This window comes from Festucalex cinctus, chromosome 8 (genome assembly GCF_051991245.1).
Source record: "Festucalex cinctus isolate MCC-2025b chromosome 8, RoL_Fcin_1.0, whole genome shotgun sequence".
Lineage (NCBI taxonomy): Eukaryota > Metazoa > Chordata > Actinopteri > Syngnathiformes > Syngnathidae > Festucalex > Festucalex cinctus.
The window spans coordinates 17,800,469-17,818,839 of NC_135418.1; the positions used below are offsets into that span (position 1 = coordinate 17,800,469).

At 38.0% G+C, this 18,371-nt stretch overlaps 1 protein-coding gene across 2 annotated transcripts in view; it reads left to right on the forward strand.

The window, feature by feature from the left end:
* Positions 1-15,868, forward strand: part of slc4a8 (solute carrier family 4 member 8) — a 28,226-nt gene extending 12,358 nt beyond the window's left edge. Inside the window, exons 3-25 of one of the 2 annotated variants that reach the window (XM_077528495.1) lie at positions 338-487; positions 730-865; positions 1,772-1,932; positions 3,314-3,490; positions 4,680-4,771; positions 4,985-5,142; positions 5,219-5,306; positions 5,383-5,529; positions 5,609-5,709; positions 6,229-6,403; positions 7,695-7,828; positions 7,908-8,153; positions 8,588-8,693; positions 9,013-9,174; positions 10,330-10,443; positions 10,522-10,683; positions 11,606-11,857; positions 11,946-12,014; positions 13,781-13,954; positions 14,025-14,156; positions 14,249-14,352; positions 15,190-15,295; positions 15,429-15,868. In XM_077528495.1, the coding sequence (XP_077384621.1) occupies positions 338-487; positions 730-865; positions 1,772-1,932; positions 3,314-3,490; positions 4,680-4,771; positions 4,985-5,142; positions 5,219-5,306; positions 5,383-5,529; positions 5,609-5,709; positions 6,229-6,403; positions 7,695-7,828; positions 7,908-8,153; positions 8,588-8,693; positions 9,013-9,174; positions 10,330-10,443; positions 10,522-10,683; positions 11,606-11,857; positions 11,946-12,014; positions 13,781-13,954; positions 14,025-14,156; positions 14,249-14,352; positions 15,190-15,295; positions 15,429-15,434 (3,152 nt within the window). In that variant the 3' untranslated portion in view covers positions 15,435-15,868. The remainder of the gene's footprint in view (positions 1-337; positions 488-729; positions 866-1,771; positions 1,933-3,313; positions 3,491-4,679; positions 4,772-4,984; positions 5,143-5,218; positions 5,307-5,382; positions 5,530-5,608; positions 5,710-6,228; positions 6,404-7,694; positions 7,829-7,907; positions 8,154-8,587; positions 8,694-9,012; positions 9,175-10,329; positions 10,444-10,521; positions 10,684-11,605; positions 11,858-11,945; positions 12,015-13,780; positions 13,955-14,024; positions 14,157-14,248; positions 14,353-15,189; positions 15,296-15,428) is intronic. The other variant, XM_077528496.1, reaches the window with a different exon arrangement.
* The last annotated feature ends 2,503 nt before the right edge of the window (positions 15,869-18,371 follow it).

Here is an 18,371-nt window from a genome sequence, read left to right on the forward strand (position 1 = left end):
ACAGGTCATATTAGATTTTATTGCATCCTGTAGGTGAATCTGACAATTAGTGTAGATGTTAAACATAGAAGAGCCAAAATATCCCTAATGAAAATTAAATTGCGCTTAAAAAAAACTAGCCACCAGGAGGTGCTACAACTGCACAAATGGAAATTAACCTGACTTTTTTTGTAACAGATGTGTTGCTTAAAAATATTGTGAACACGGCGACAATATTGTGGCAGTTTTAATATCACAATATTGTCCTTATCGTTGTATCCCTAGTATCTGATGGTATGGCCAGTTGCATCCTTGAGTAAAATAAATACTGAATAACTTCTTTGACCTGCTTTTTCAGGTCACAGGACTCTCTTTGTGGGTGTTCGGATGCCCCGGCAGAGCCATCGGCACCACAAGGCTCACGGCTCTCGGCACCGTAAGAAAGACAAGAGGACGGGAAGCATCACGGTGGCGCAAAGCGATGGAAGTCAGAAGGCACCCTGTCACGGTATGCACGGATTGAAACATATTTTCTCCATGCTGAGAGTCATGTGACACCTTTGCCAGTTAGTCTGTATGAAAGTTGGTTCTTTGGTGTTATTTTAACAATTACATCACACAGAGGTGGCTACCAATACTAGGACCTAGTCTGCATGCATGCACAACTAACAAGTGACAAGTCATCTCATTTCGTGGCAGGGCAAGTAGAACTATGGGGCCAAAATTGTCACTCACATGTCACTTCATCAGACACGCCGTCCCAGCGGGTCCAGTTCATTCTGGGAACTGAGGAAGATGCTGAGCACGTGGCCCACGAGTTGTTCACTGAGCTGGATGAGATCTGTGTGAAAGATGGAAAAGATGCTGAGTGGAAGGAAACGGCCAGGTCAGTATTTCCCCCCCTGGGAGCCATCGGCAACAAAGTCCGGTAATAAAAGCTTCTGGCGGCTCGGCACAGATGAAACTTCTCATTTAGAGCCTAATGGTGCGTTTCTTGAGCAGGAAGAACTCAATTGCTCTCTCACCATTGATGCAAAAATCTGTTAACCGTTTTAAGTTTTGCTGTTGACATTTTTCAGTTCATAATCACAGTGGGTTAATTAAATGAACTGATGACAAAAAATGTGTTCTTAAACTTGACTCATTGAGCCATTTTCAGCAGTGTAAAGTTAATATTTTGTCCAGAATTAATTTGATAACTTAATTATTTTTCACGTACAATGAATACCTTTAAAAACTATTTTGTCCACTTACTTTCGACTGAAGATGACACCACCTGTGCTGAAGAAGTAGGTAACGAGCAATCATGGCTCACCTGTTTTCCGGGATTGGTCAGTAAACCTACCTACTTCCTCAGCACACGTGATGTCATCTTCAATCGACAGCAAGTGGAAATGGTTTTTAAATATATTCATTGTACATTACACATAATTAGGTTATTAATTACATTAATTATAGACAAAATATTAACTTTTTACTGCTGAAAATGGCTCAATGAGTCCAGTATCCCTTAACATGCATTGTGAAGCGTTTTTCCTTGGTTTTTGTATTTTAAACTACTAGATATGAATGTACATTGCAAATTATAATGTGATGTATTTTATTTATAGAATTACATTAAATCAATCACCTCTATAGTGATGGCGTGGCACTAAAGACTGGCATTGATTGTCCGACTAGCATCACCTGAGTGAAATGATTGCTGATTGAACTGTTGTTGTTTTTGTACTGTACTATTAGTTCAGTTTGTGCTCTGGAGCGCACATTTATCTTCTCTTTGTTTTCTTCTCAGGTGGCTCAAGTTTGAGGAAGATGTGGAGGATGGAGGCGAGAGGTGGAGCAAGCCGTACGTGGCCACGCTGTCTCTCCACAGTCTCTTTGAGCTGAGGAGTTGCATCATCAATGGCAGCGTGTTGCTCGACATGCATGCTGACTGCATTGAGGAGATTGCAGGTGCATTTTTGATGACTCGGTTTTAAATCATCAAAATTTGATTCCTTACTTGATTCCTTGACTGTGATTATCGATACGTCTTCGCAAGTATCGTGAATTGTGATATTTGTAGTTAATAACCAGCCACTATAACGGCTCCATTGTTCATGACTGAGCAATTACTTGGTGGACCACTAGGGGAGCTCCTTATAAGAGTGGCAGGGAAATGTATGGAATTCTTCAGGCAAAGAAGACTCATGAGCTTAGTTTATTATTATTATTATTATTATTATTATTATTATTATTATTATTATTATTATTATTATTATTATTATTATTATTATTTTATTTGTATTTTTGTATTTATATATATATATATATATATATATATAATGTGTGTGTGTATATATATATATATATATATATATATATATATATATATATATATATATATATATATATATATATATATATTTATATATTATGTATTTATATATTTATATTTATATTATTTTTATTATAATATGAATTATTTTTTTAGTATTATTAGTATTGTTTGTATTTATTATTATTATTATTATTATTGTTATTTTATGATTAGTTTTATCGTAGATAATCGTGGATTTATTACCTGAGCAGTATATCGATAATCGCCAAATTGTGAGATAATCGTTATCGTGAGCCTTATATCGCATAGATATCGTATTGTATCGTGAGATAGCCACGGATTCCCACCCCTAATTTCTATAAATCTATAATTTCTATAACCTCAGCATGTTTGTTTGTTTTTTTAGGGGGGGTTGAGGGGAAAATCAACATCTATAATTTGAGTGAGTTAATTTATTGCTTCGAGTTCTCATGTAGGGAAGAAACCTAAATGTGAATTATGGTGTATTTTCAGCCATGGCTCAGCTGCCCCCTTGTTGGTGGTCCAATTAGCAGGACTGATTATTCTGGCACTGAACTCAACACGTCAGCATTGACCTTGAGATGTGCTCAGGTGTAATGTGGACTGTGCATGCGCGGGTGCGTGCGTGTGCGGCCATGCACTGCCCAACAGGAAAGTAGGGTAGAAAAGTTCAATTAATGACTCAGCATCTCAGAAGGGACAAAGTGGAAGACAAGGCAATAAGAAGTTTAAGATCTGCGGATGATTGGTAGGACAATTAAATTATTTAACAATGTCTGGAGAAATATGACACTTTAGCAACAGAAATTAAAGAAATTAATCTTTGTTGAAAGATTTATATGATTCATTAACCTGGTCCGAGCAAGGACAGTCACTGCTCACTTCATGAGGTACACCTGCACAAGTGTTACAAGAACCGTCTCAAACATCCTGCAATTCTTATCATTGTTCCAGCTTCGCATTCATCACACTTTTTCTTTCTGTGCGTCATAGACATGGTCCTGGATCATCAGGAGGCGTCTCATGAGCTGGATGACAGCGTGAGGGTGAAAGTGCGAGAGGCCTTGCTAAAGCGGCACCACCACCAGAACGAGAAGAAGAAGAACCTCATGCCCATCGTGCGCTCCATTGCCGAGGGGACTCGCAAACAGTCCGAGACTCATCTGACAGGTTTTTATTGTGCATTTGATTCATAGTCATCCATCACAAGAGTCCGCCTCCAACTGCGAATGAGGTTTATTGAATACAAATTTGGTGTGTTTGTAACTGTAACTCAACATTAGACAAAAATTCTCTTTTTGTTCTTAAAGGTGTATTTTTTTTTTTCACAGATAAAAAAAATCATTCAAAAGTCATTTTAACTTGAGCTCCTTGTTTGTTGTATTTTTTTAATTAAATGATCATGTGTCAAGAACATTTGCCTCACAAGTTTATCAATTCATTCACTCCCAAAAAAAGTATTTATACGTTATTTTGTTTTCTTTGTTTTTTTGTTTGTTTGTTTTTTTAATGCTAGAGCATACAGGAGGCTTTGATACAGCTTCTGACATGAAGAGGTCACTTAAAGCAATGGTGGTTATTACAAAAAAATGGCTAGCAGGTGGCAGCAGAGTATCAGAGATCAGCCAGGAACATGTTGCAACAAGCTCTTTTCCCCAGTGTTTTCACCAGGACTGTGAATAATGATGAAACTTAGCTATATTCTCATACTAATTGCTGCAGAATGCTAACATATACAAATATACTTTTTTTTTCCTTGATGAAAGAAGAGACTAATCTTTCTTTTGGTACCAGGTTCCATTTTTTTGTAGCAATAGAACACAATGTACTGTGGGCCTTTCAAAATCAGACAAAACTCAGTAAAACAGCGGTTTAGGTCAAAGTTGCCCAAAATTAACAGCACGGATTACTGAAAACATTTTTCTTTATTATTATTTTTTCCATTGGTTATGGTTTTAGAGGTTAGGATATTTCTTAATTTATTTTTATGTTTTTGTAATGGTTAACAGAACAAGTTAAATTCAGTTTGAAGTTCACCTTCTGTATTATAAAATAGTAAATTTCCAAGGGCTCGCTAAAATTCAAATGAAGTCTTTTCATGGCAGGTGCGTGTCTATGGATGTCTACTAATAGCATCTATAAATGTTTCTCAAGTGTCATCAATACAATTAAATTTCTGCTCATCCGGCGTTACGTCCCAACTCCCAAATATGAGACATCATATTGCTCTGGATTGAAAAAACAAAACAAAACAAAAAAATCAAAACCACTGCACTATAAACCACCATCTACAAAGTATTTGCCCATTAAAAAGATACTTCACCGAATAAAATCATCTCATCTTATTGCTCACACACAGCTGGGTCAGCCACATCTCCCCAGCCTGTACCTGTTACCGAGCCACCGAAGAACGGAGCAGCACAGGAAGGACCCCAAGTGGACCTCAGCAAGGTAAAATAGTATTTAGTCCCAGACAGTACTTGTATGCATTTACAAATTCTTCTGCAGCTCACATGTTTAGTAGCCTGTCAACAGTCAAACTAATCATGTTTGCCAAAAATAAAATGTTATATAAAGTAGCTTTCACATAGGAAAAGCTATTATGCATTATACCATAAGACAGCATCTCAAAACAATTAATTTCCACACAATGTTGTTCATTAGGTGGACCTCCACTTCATGAAGAAGATCCCAGAGGGAGCAGAAGCATCCAATGTGCTGGTCGGAGAGCTGGATTTCCTGGAGAGGCCCATTGTGGCCTTTGTTCGCCTTTCCCCCGCTGTGCTGCTCACTGGCCTCACCGAGGTCCCAATACCCACCAGGTACTGTAGCTAGCAACACATACGAACAACACTTACATTCAGTAGTGTGGACATGACTGTCAACTCATCCTTTTAGGTTCCTCTTCATTCTCCTGGGCCCAGATGGAAAAGCTCAGCAGTACCATGAGATTGGGCGCTCTATGGCAACCATTATGACGGATGAGGTCAGCTTTGCCATCAAAACAGTATGTATCAATAACATACCAGCAGACTAGCAGCTTTCGCACTTCTGTGGTCCAGATCTTCCATGGTGTAGCTTACAAGGCAAAGGACAGAAGTGACCTCTTGGCTGGGATCGATGAGTTCCTGGACCAGGTGACTGTCTTGCCACCAGGGGAGTGGGACCCTTCTATCCGTATTGAGCCACCCAAAAACGTCCCATCTCAGGTAGGTACGCACTTTGACCATGAGCTGCACTACAAAAGCAATACTGACAATACTTTGCCTTGATTTTGTGTAATTGAAGGAGAAGAGGAAGATGCCTGGTGTCCCGAATGGCACAGCTTACCAAGTAGAGGAAGATCCACATGCAGAACACCATGGACCGGAGCTGCAGAGAACTGGGAGGTGATACACTGCCATGCGCTTGAAATGTTGATGCAAATATATATTTTTTCTTTGTTTTTCCAAAATTGGCAATGACAGATAATGACAGAATAATTTTCACATCATCAATCCCATCTCGGTACTTCTCAGTTATATTTTGTTTTGCCCCCCCAGGAAGAAAAATATATTTTACACCCTGTCAACTCTACGCTACAACTATATATAATACCATTTATCTATACAATATTTGACATATACTTCTGCTGAGGAACTAATACTCTTTATACACTATCTAACAATGAGAGCGCCACTGCCACCTACTGTAGTGGAGGTGCAATTACACCTTATTCTCATGAAAACAAACATTTTAAGTCTTCCTAGAAGACACATTTTCACTGTCTTTCTTTGTAATTAATTGTGTTCGTATAATATCTTCAAAGTGTTAAACACTCAGATCATAAATGAAAAATGCAAATGAGAATGTTTGATGCAGGCCTAATGTTCTCCCTGTGCACTTTGTTCCTTTTGTGTTCCGACCAGGTTGTTTGGTGGTCTGATAATGGACATCAAAAGGAAGGCTCCCTTTTATCTGAGTGACTATAAAGATGGTCTGAGCCTGCAGTGCGTGGCCTCCTTCCTCTTCCTCTACTGCGCCTGCATGTCTCCTGTCATCACCTTTGGAGGGTTGCTTGGAGAGGCAACAGAGGGACGCATTGTAAGGGCAGACACTTACGCAGAATGTTTTTAAAGAATCATGTTTCTAAGCTCTGTGCATGAGAAAAAGAACACAATATTGGTACATATTATTTAAACTCATTCACTGCCAGTCATTTTAGAACATTTTAAAATTGTCAATACTCACGTGATATTACATTCAATAATTATATATAAACCGAATCTACCAAATGACAGAATAGACTCCCTACTTTTTGCCCCGTCTCGTTCTTTTATAATTGACAGTAGAAACATGTAGGTTTGCCAAAATACAGCCATTTCTCCCATGGACTCTGAAACTGTGTTTATTTCGTATAAAATGGGGCAATGATGTCATCTACCGGTGGTTGGGCATCAGTAAAGTTGTTTCCAAGTTTGATATTTACAGTGGAGCATGTTCAGATTCGCCCCCATTTAGCACCGCTCTAAAAAATACAATTGACAAGTATACTTGTCAAAGGCAGTGAATGTGATAGACTGATATGTTTTTTTCAAGGCCTGTACCGATGCTGATTATTAGGCAAGGAGGTCAATAACCAATATTTCAATCCAATATTCATTTGGAATAAAAGTGAAACTATTAGCACACAAATTAAAAAAAAAAAAAAAAACATAAAAAGAAAACATTTATTTTTAAACATAAAAAAGAATTGACAGCTTTGTTTAAAAAGTATTAAAAAAAAAAAAAAAAAAAACATTGCAGGGACCTTCCAGGATCATCAGCATGTCTTAAACTAAGTTAAAAACAAAGCAAGTAAATAGTTCCCTAAAGTTTTCTACTGTAAATAGTTTTGCTAAATTTCAACATAATTAATTCTTAACTTAATTTTTTATTTTATTTATTTATTTATTTTTTAATAAAAAAGTTTTGTGAGTTCCCAGTGTCAGTATCATTTTTTATAAAGTAAAATTTTAAATAAATCCATAAATTAAAGTTCCTTGTATCTCACTGAGCGACAAATGCATGCGAATGTAGCTAATTTGGGGTTTTCGTCAGGGTTCATAAAAAGTTACAAAACATCCTCGAACACAGTGAGTTGTCTGAACATGTTCGAAATGTCTTTGCAACAAGTAAAAACTGTCTTTGAACATCTTAGAAATCCTAATGAAAACCCTAAATTTGCTACGTTCACAAGCATTCACCACTCAGTGAGATACCACCTTAATCAGCTTTCAGATTCGTAAAAAGCCCAATGCCGATATTTGTCAAAATGCCAAATATAGGCACTGATAATCGGCCGGGCCAATAATATATCCCTAATATTGTTAACAAGGTGTGTTTTGTATACCAGAGTGCCATTGAGTCGTTACTTGGTGCATCCATGACTGGTGTAGCCTACTCACTGTTTGCTGGCCAGCCTCTCACGATTCTGGGTAGCACAGGACCTGTGTTGGTGTTTGAGAAAATCCTCTTCAAATTCTGCAAGTATGTATCAAATAAGTGAAGCTTTTAGCCACATCTTTGTATGCTCTGTCTGATACGTGTTGTTCATTTCACTCTTTAGGGACTACGGCCTCTCCTACCTGTCTCTAAGGGCCTGCATTGGCCTGTGGACGGCACTGTTGTGTCTGTTGCTTGTTGCCACAGATGCCAGCTCTCTGGTGTGCTACATCACTCGCTTCACAGAGGAGGCCTTTGCTGCCCTCATCTGCATCATCTTCATCTACGAGGCCTTGGAGAAGCTCTTCCACCTGGGAGAAATCTACCCCTTCAACGCTCACAGTGATCTGGACAAGCTGACACTGGCATAGTGAGGAACACAGTTTGTGGATTTCTTGGCAGAAAGAATTAAAGAATTGATAACAAACTGCCACATATTACATTGGTAGCAGAAAGTAAAAACCCTGCCACAGTTTGGCTTTAGCCTCTTGTGCTAGCTAGCTAGCTCCCTAGCAGGTAACCAAGCTAGCTAGTAAGCTCGCTAGCTACCACCTGGGGCTAAAGACAAATATTTGTGGCAGTTTTTTTTTGTTTTTTTTCCTCGACATTAACAGTGGTTAACTTTCACTTTAAACATTTACCAATTTACCACACATGATAAACTTTTATAATAATAATTCTGTAATACTTTCTAGTTCCTTCATTTTCTGTGGGATTTTTTAAAATTCAAATAGATTAGAGGTGGACCAGCATCTTTAGATGATTCTGATAAAATGATCGCTATTGTGCGCTCTCTGACTTCAGCTGCCAGTGTACACAGCCTGATAGTCCGAGCAATAAAACCTTAAAACTGTGGAGCGAGAGAAACATCACAGCTTCTTCTGTTCCTTGGGCCAATCTCACTGTCAAGGTAACCTAATCATGTCAAAGTGTACACAGAAACGCATTTTCTCTTGCATGTTTGCATTTGTTAACAAGCAACCTTTCTCTTAGTCGGAAGTTAACACTGATAAGGACATTTCATCGATTAGCTTTTCTTCACTGAGCACAACCATAGGTTGTCTTGTGAATGCTCAATGGAATTTTCCACCTTAACGGTGCTCTTCGGTCACTCATTCACTCACCAGAGCTGCTGTTTAATGTACTTTCCGTCCTCTCAGGTGCAACTCGGTACCTTGCAAAAGGTCTTTGCTCAAATCGTCTGAGACAAACTTGTCCTCTTTCTGCAGGAGTGTATGAGTCTGCAGGGGCACTTTGTAGGGACATCGTGTGGCCATCATGGCCCCTACACCCCAGATGTCCTCTTCTGGTCCGTCATCTTGTTCTTCTCCACTTTCTTTCTGTCAGCATTCCTCAAACAGTTCAAAACGAGTCGCTACTTCCCCACCAAGGTAAAGGTGCTGGATACTTCACATTATTTGGCACACTAAAGCAAATAAAGTGGGCCTTCCTCCTGTAATTTTCATTTGAGAAGAATAGCTGAACCAAAATTGAAATATTCATTAAAATCCCTTCATAACAAAACTGAGAATTGTTCTTTACTGAAATCACAGGTGTCAAACTCAAGGCCCGACGCATCCTTTTATGTCAAATTCCATCATCATTGCCAAAATATGTACCAAAATTTCAAATTATATGATTGCTGTAAATAATAATGTTGAAATTTTGCATGAATTTTTGCAGTTATCCTTTTTACCGTAACTTGAGCAAACTATTATCCTTGACTTTTGATTTCAGAACTAGTAATCCATCAATTTGTTATGTATATGTAATAGTTAGACATTTGGTTTTACGTAACATACAACAAAACATGACAGACCCGCCACAAAAACGAGTTTGACAACCCTGACCTAAATCCTGCCACGATTTTCCACGACTTTTGATTTCAAATTTAATTAATTGTTAATACAACATACGTTGTCATACACAAGTTTAAGGTCATTTGGAAATGCCCTTAGCCGTTTGTTTTTCAGTAAAGATAACCATAAAGGGACAGTATGTATACATTTTTGATTTTTCAATGTTCATTCATTTTAATAACCTATTAATTTCAATAATTGCAAAAAAAAAAATTCTGCTCGTTTTCTCTCTCTCCCTCTCGCTCTCACTTTACCCTTCTTTGAACTTAGGTCGTTGCATTCTACTAGTTCACCATTAGATGGCAACACTTTCTACACTGTCCTTTTAAATTAATCAATCACTCAAACAAACAAAGTGCTTGTTTTTTGAAAATGGGGACATTTCTTGGTGACACCCCACCCTTTTCAACAGTAGTTTTTAAATATAAATGTGTGTTTTCTGGGTAGTGCAATTGGCAAATGTGTTTATACAATAATATGGTGACTATACATTTAGGAAATCATAACTACCACTATGTGGCCTGTCATGAAAGAAAAAAAGTTTGACCCCTCTGAGATTTTTTGTGAAAAGAAGAAGGTAGTAACTTCCTGATTCCTTGAGAGTCAATCTCCTCTTTAGGCCCCCCTAAAATGGATTTGAACACATTAGTCGTATTTCTTTTAAGTGGTCTTTCCGTATGTCATCAGGTGCGATCCATGATTAGCGACTTTGCCGTCTTCCTCACCATTGTCGTCATGGTGTTTCTCGACTACATCATCGGAGTACCCTCACAGAAGTTAAAGGTCCCGAGCAAATTCCAGGTAAATTGGGAAAACCTTCAGATTTTTGTAAGATAGATCAGATTACATTTGCATATTGTGAATGTGTTCCTCCATTAGCCCACCAGAGATGACAGAGGGTGGCTAATCAACCCAATAGGTCGAAACCCTTGGTGGACTCTCCTGGCGGCTTCCATCCCTGCTCTTCTCTGCACCATTCTCATCTTCATGGACCAACAGATAACTGCAGTCATCATCAACCGGAAAGAGCACAAACTGCTGGTACTTCAACTCATTCATATTGTATTTTAGCATGATTGCTGTTGACCCACAAGTCCTATTTACGCATGTACAGCAGAACTTCATGTCCAGATTTGTTTAGAACTTTTTTTTAAATTATTTTCCCATAGGAAATAACGACCATCGTGAAATTACGTTACTATATAACTGTTACTGTATTTACTTTCACAAGAACTGTTTTGAGTTGAGTTAATTTTAAAGTTCCTTTAATATCACTTTTATTTTTTTTTATTTTTTTTTATTATTAGTTTTATTTTTTATTTATTTTATTTTTTTTATGATTAATAACCGCCCCTTACTTGGAAAGCCTGTACTGGGCGAATTTCAGTCGCAACGCAGCAGACACGTCCACATCAAAATTTGGCAGTAATAAATATTATAATAATGCATATATTTGTTGTATTCTACCATTTTAAAAATGTGCAGAATTTCACAAGTTACTTCATGTTCAAGATTAGATAGCTCTTAATATGAAAAGAAAAATGCACTGAGCTGTCAAGCTGTCAAGCAAGTGACAGTTGCACTCCTCCACCGGGAGCAGAATATGAAAACTTAGAAAAAAATTATTGTTTGCTTCCTGGTCACGCTGTTGAAATTGTGTCACTTCCTGTTGAAAACAGGTCACTTCCTGTTGAAATCAGGTCACTTCCTGGAAGTGAGTGGGCATAAATAAAATGTAAATAAAATGTACAATAATTGTGTGAAGGCTGGAAACATTTTATTGCATATTTAGAACAGATATATAATTTGCGATTAGTCATGAGTTAACTTTTGTCAATTATGATTAAAAATTTTAATCGCCCGACACTCCAAGTGAATATACTTTGCCCCTTTTTAAAAATCAAGAAATGAAATAAAAAATTGAAGTGACGTTTGACTTGAAATGTTCATCTGTGTTCCCCAGAAAGGTTGCGGGTACCACTTGGACCTCCTGATGGTGGGGATGATGCTTGCCGTGTGCTCCATCATGGGTTTGCCGTGGTTCGTTGCTGCAACAGTCTTGTCCATCACGCACGTGAATAGTTTGAAGCTGGAGTCGGAGAGCTCAGCTCCAGGAGAGCAGCCTCGTTTTCTGGGCATCAGAGAACAGAGGCTGACTGGCCTGGTCATCTTCTTGCTCATGGGATGCTCTGTATTCATGACTGGAGCCCTTCAGGTGAGTGCTGCCAAATTCTGGTCATCACATAAATTTGAGAGAGAGCATTACTTTAAAAAGATTGTATAATCATCTTTTTCCCACTCAGTTCATTCCAATGCCGGTGTTATATGGTGTCTTCCTCTACATGGGAGCCTCATCCTTGAAGGGCATCCAGGTACTGTATTATGTGACTTTTGTGTATTCCTTTAAACAAATACATATGTCTTCTTAACAGAGACAACTTTCTGTGAACAAATGTGTGTCTTTTTTTTTAAACACTATTGTCATGCAACATAGTCAATTGTTTAATTTTATAAACTGACATTTTTTTGTATAACATAGCAAAAGTAAATAAATAAAACTACTTAAATATTAAATCCAATTAAATCAATATTAATATTTGTCACGGTGTGCTGTGGGGTATGGATGTGGTGGATGAACCCAAAGGTTGAGAAATAAGGCTGGCGAGACAAACAGGAATGAGATTAACTTTGACTGTGACCAAGTAGATGACTGGACTGAACGTGGACAGACTTGGCATGACGTGGATAGACTTGGCATGGCATATGACTTTGCAGGACGTGGACAGACTTGGATTGACGTGGACAGACTTGGATTGACGTGGACAGACTTGGATTGACGTGGACAGACTTGGGTTGACGTGGACAGACTGGAGTAGACGTGGAAAGACTTGGGTTGACGTGGACAGACTTGAGTAGACGTGGACAGACTTGGGTTGACGTGGACAGACTTGGGTTGACGTGGACAGACTTGGGTTGACGTGGACAGACTTGGGTTGACGTGGACAGACTGGAGTAGACGTGGACAGACTTGGGTTGACGTGGACAGACTTGGGTTGACGTGGACAGACTTGGGTTGACGTGGACAGACTTGGGTTGACGTGGACAGACTCGGGTTGACGTGGACAGACTTCAGCAGACGTGGACAGTCTTGACCAGACGAGGACAGACTTGAGTATACGTGGACAGACTTGGGTTGACGTGGACAGACTTGCTTAGACGTGGAGAAAATTGAGTAGACGTGGAGAGACTTGACTAGACGTGGAGAAACTTGACTTGATGTGGAGAAACTTGACTAGACGTGGAGGAACTTGACTCGATGTAACACTATCAGCACTGCACATCTCAACAGAACAAGACAAGACAGTGCTCCCACGACGTGTAAACAAACACCACTCACTAAATACAACACTAAAGAGACACTAACAAGACACACCTGGGAAACACAGCAGGCAAACGGCACTACTGAGCAGCACATACGGGAAGGGGGAGACACACAGGTGGACGAGGTTAACTATGAGTTAGTAACTATGAGACTAGGGGAGACAAAACCGGACAAAAAGACAACATAAACACCCCAAACTACCCCCCCAAGGGAAAAAAAAAAAAAATGAAACATGACAATATTCATCAGGAATTGTGTGCTTCAAAAAGTCGAAAAATAAAATGTGTTTTAAAATGTTAAAATTGTAGATATAATACACATTATTCATAGAAACTTATGTAAAACTGAGTCCGTTGCTGGACAGATTACACAAGTAAAAGTACCCTCATGAGTCTTCTTCGCCTGAAAACTTGCCTACATTTCCTCGCCACGCTTATGAGGCTCTCCCCCTAGTGGCCCGCCAAGTAATTGCTCAATAAGTAATGAACAATGGAGCAGTTATGGTTGTATATTAACTACAACCACACCAATCCAATTTTTTTCAATTTACACTTATCTGATGGTGCCAAAAAAGAAAAGCAAACATCTCCGCCAGAGTTATAATACAGCTCCAGTATTGGATGTCATAATATTGTAGCTGGTGATTATATGGCTTAATTAGATAAAGTGTAAACAGGTGTTCGCTCTTGCTCAGTCACTGGCATACATACGGCTTGCATTCATGCATATACATAAATTTGAATTGCTTGGCCACAGTTCTTTGACCGTCTGAAGCTGTTTGGGATGCCGGCCAAGCACCAGCCAGACTTCATCTACCTGCGTCACGTACCGTTGAGGAAGGTTCATCTGTTCACGCTCACCCAGCTGACCTGTCTCGTGCTTCTTTGGGTCATCAAGACGTCACCTGCCGCGATCGTCTTCCCCATGATGGTAAGCTGACTAGTCACTACTCACGACGGATGGAATGGATACACATTTTTTCCCCCTTCGACGTGTGCAGGTGCTGGCGCTGGTATTCATCCGCAAACTGCTGGACCTGTGTTTTTCGAATCGGGAGCTCAGCTACCTGGATGATCTCATGCCGGAATGGAAGAAAAAAAACCTTGATGATGCTTCCAAAAAGATTGAGGAGGTAGTAGAACGGCAAAATGTGAATGCCCCATTGGGAAAAAAATAAAAAATAATACATACATATATTGATCGTGCATGTTCCTGTTTGTGCAGGAGACGCAAGTTATGCTAAGTACAAAAAGTGAAGACGCTCCAATTGTTCACATTCCCTTGGAGAGCAGCGAACCAGTGCAGGCCTCAAGGGCCCATGACCCCAAGTGAGTGTGAACGCACGACCTCACATCCATAAGAAAATTTCCTGTATTTGGAGAAGTTAAAGTCATCACTATTATTATTACAGTTATTAGTGAGATAATGTTCATCTATTTTTTTTCTCCATTTTTTTAATTAATTAATTTATTTATTTTATATATTTTATATATTTTATTTTATTCATAAATAAAATATATATAAAAATATAATTAAAAAATTAAATACAAAAAATAAATGGAAATAAAAACAACCGCAAAAATATATATGCATAAATATTCATTTGAATAACATTTCATGCTGACATGATCTGCAGCATGAAATAAATAAATATGAGTTGCTGCCTTTTTATTTATTAATTGACATTTAATTATTTTTGTATTTATTTCCACTTTTATTTTTATATTTTTATTTTTGAATCATTTTTTATTTTAAATACATGTTTTATTTTTATTTTATTTATTATTTGCTATTATTATTATTATTATTATTATTATTATTATTATTAGTGTTTAATGTTTGATTTTTTTTGTACATTTTATTTTTTCATATTTATTTTTGTATTTATTTATTCATGTATTTATTTTTAATTTTGGCAGTTTTTGTCCATGCATAATTGCATAATTACAATTGGAAGCCAGCAAATGTGTTCTTTGTGTGTTTTATGTATGATGATACACAACAAATGTAAATGTCTTATCCATGTTTATGTGGACACAGTCTTAACTGCCTTTCCTTTCCTGTACATGTACAGTATGTTTTGTACTAACCCTGTGATACTGCCACTCCCGCTCCCTACATCAATTTTGAGCTTCTTCTCTCCTTCTCACCTCCTCACTCCCCAGGTGTGATCCCTCTGATATTAATATATCTGATGAAATGTCTAAAACCACCATGTGGAAATCTCTCAGCTCCAATCAAAAGGACTCTCGTCCTGTATCTGCTAAGAAGGCAAGACTAGACCCTGCGTGGAAACGCTCTCACTGCACTCATTCTGTTCCCTGTCTCTGTCCATGTCGTTTTCGCAGCTCCTCAGCTGAACTGCGCACGCTGCTCTCTAAACTTGATTTGTTTACTTTTGTAGGATTGAAGAGATCGCCTTCATTGATGAGTAAAGATTCCTACAGTGCACGCAACTGTGCCTCGTAACGTAACGTAACTGTCCATCTGGAGCCCAGGATGTGATTTGGCTGTTTGGGGACCGTTGGCCATCCGAGCCATTTCGGAAATCTCAGTCCATCAACACGAACTCACACCCACACACAAACACAGCCATGCAGGTAGGACTAGTTTTAATGCAGTCTGATAGCAAGATGATTCTGAGTGGGACAGGGTCTTTTCTGTTTGGACTGAAGTTGCCATTAACCATTAAATGAAAGTCAATGGGAACGACGACACCTTTCGGTGGATGTAAAATCTACAGCAATTGAGTCTCCTTGGCTATTGTGCCACATAAAACAATTTTAGGGAAAATAGTTGTTTTTAGCCTGATCCTGCCAATCTGACAAATAAACAATGATTGGGGGGGGGGGGGGGGGGGGGGCTAAATTACCAATATACACTACACTAAATGATTTAGTGTCAGAATCAGCACTTAACTTCATGCATTTTAATATTAATTTAGGTCTTGTGTTAATGTTAACTCATATGCACCCCAAAACATATAAATACGTATTGTTTCCCAAAGACATATTTATACGTTTTATATTTTTTTGCTAGAGCATATAGAAGGCTTTGATGCAGCCCCTCAACTGCAGAGTATGGGTGAAAAAAAAATTAGTATTAATTACAAAAACAGCCAGCAGGTGGCAGCAAAGTATAATAAGTATATCAACCAGGGCCATGATGAAAACAAGCGTTTCCCCCACAATTCTAAGCAGAGTTATTAATAATGATGAAACTTTGCTGTATTCTAATGTTAATTGCTGCAAAACAGAGACATATAGAAATATACTTTTTTTTCTGATGAAAGAAGAGACGTTAATCTTTCTTTTGGTAGGTTCCATGTTTTTATAACAATAGAGCACAATATTCTGTGGACCTTGCAAAATCAGTCCAAATCCAGTAAAACAGCCAGGAGCGAAGGGGGCTGCTTCTGTGAAAATGGCTGGGATGGAATGAGTTAATATAGTATTTTATTTTGATGTTAATTAGATGTTTATTGTAAAATTGAAAATATATTTTGTATCCAAAATGGTTCACTTCCTAGTTGAACATCTTATTTACATGCATTGCCATCATAGAAGCTGGACTGTTGAACACTTGAAAGCAGTTTTGACGAGAAAGTCGTGTGTTCATAGATAGATTTTCACATTTACTAAAAACAGCAAATTTGAGTGTACACAAATTAAACACATTTCTAGCATCATGCATGAATGGACTCAAATAGTCCAACAAGGGTTAATGGATTACAGTTAGGACATATGGTTTAAATAGATTTTTTTTTAAAGTAGATTAAAAATACAAGTATGATTACTGTGCATCACTTTAACCCTATTGGGCTGTAAGGAAAGAGATTAAATCAGTAAACCAAAAAAAAACATTTAATACTGTATGTTTGCTTGTTGGTCATCATTCCCTAAATTCGTTTCGTAGTGTGAATTTCTGTCAGGTTACGTTTCTACATGAACGTAAACAGACAAAAATATAGTGTCTTATTTCTTTACCTCAGACAAGCTTGTTCAAACTCCTGCAAGGCACTTTGGATGGAGGACTTCGCATTTGTTGAAGCCTTGACGTTATAGAGCAGTAGTTTTCTAATGTGTGCTTTATTTTGCTGTTGGGTGGGTGGGGGGTGTAATGGAGGAAGTTATTTAAAGCAATAATTTACCCAAAGTCCATCTCAACTGAACTGTTAGGATCACAATTAATAATACATTTTTGTTAATCAGGGATCCTTTGCGTCATTTAAACCTTGATGAAACTTGAGTACTGTTGAAATATTTAATTACTGAAATTTATGTGCCATTTGTGTGGCACAACAGTCAACAAGTCAATCAACAGTGGCACATTTTCATCCATCACACGAATTTTACACTTGCATCCAGATCTTCATTTAAGGGTGAGGTCATACTTGATCCGCACTCACACCACTTGTAGTAGCACTTTCTGTAGATACGTCTATGTATGATGTTTCTTTTATTTTTAAGAGATAATTATTGCAATCATTTTATTTCCGCTAGTGATATTCCAAGCTGTTATCTTGACTTTCTGTATATAGCATAAGATGGTTGGTGGCTTGATAGAAGCTAATCATTTTGCCTCAAAATGACCTTGAATTCAATAAGCTAGAAGAGTTATGTGAAAGTGATATAAGTTATGTGTCTTAGAATCCGCCTTTAATTCTCCAGTAAGTAGGAAATACTATTTGTTTTATAGTCTCTTGCGCTGTATGATTAATGCACAGGCACGGTAATCTTTCACTGTCACGTTGTAACACTTTCTTCTTGGCCTGTATGATAGTTTTGTCTATTCACGTCCTGTACTTTTAAGTATGTGTAAAACATTTGAATGTTAATATTCTCTGTGTGCGTGTACTGTATGAGGACCAATAACTAAGCTAATTGATGGCATGGTATAATATTCACACTAGTGTACAGTACATATTCAAAGCCACAAGTGAGTTGAATGAGAAAATATATGGATATAAATATTTTTAAAGTTGTCATACACCAAACCAAACTGTTGAGTGATGTGCACATGTTTTATTTACGCACGTGTTGTGTTCTGATTTGTGAATGTATGGCTGATATGCAGCAGAATGTCGTCAGATGTACTCGATGTATACAGTAGAACAACCACCACTTTCTGTAGCATCATTATTGATTGTTTTAACAGTGTAGACTAAACATTGTCACAATTAACTGGACTGTTCTTTTTCTGCATAGAGTACAGTATACGGTAGAGAAAAAGACCTGCTCATGATCATGTATAGTGATGCACTGTGGCCCTCTGATTAACATGCGACCAAGCCTCAAGGTCAAGCGACGCTAAAGTGAAGTTTTCAGGTGATGAGCGACTGTACTGC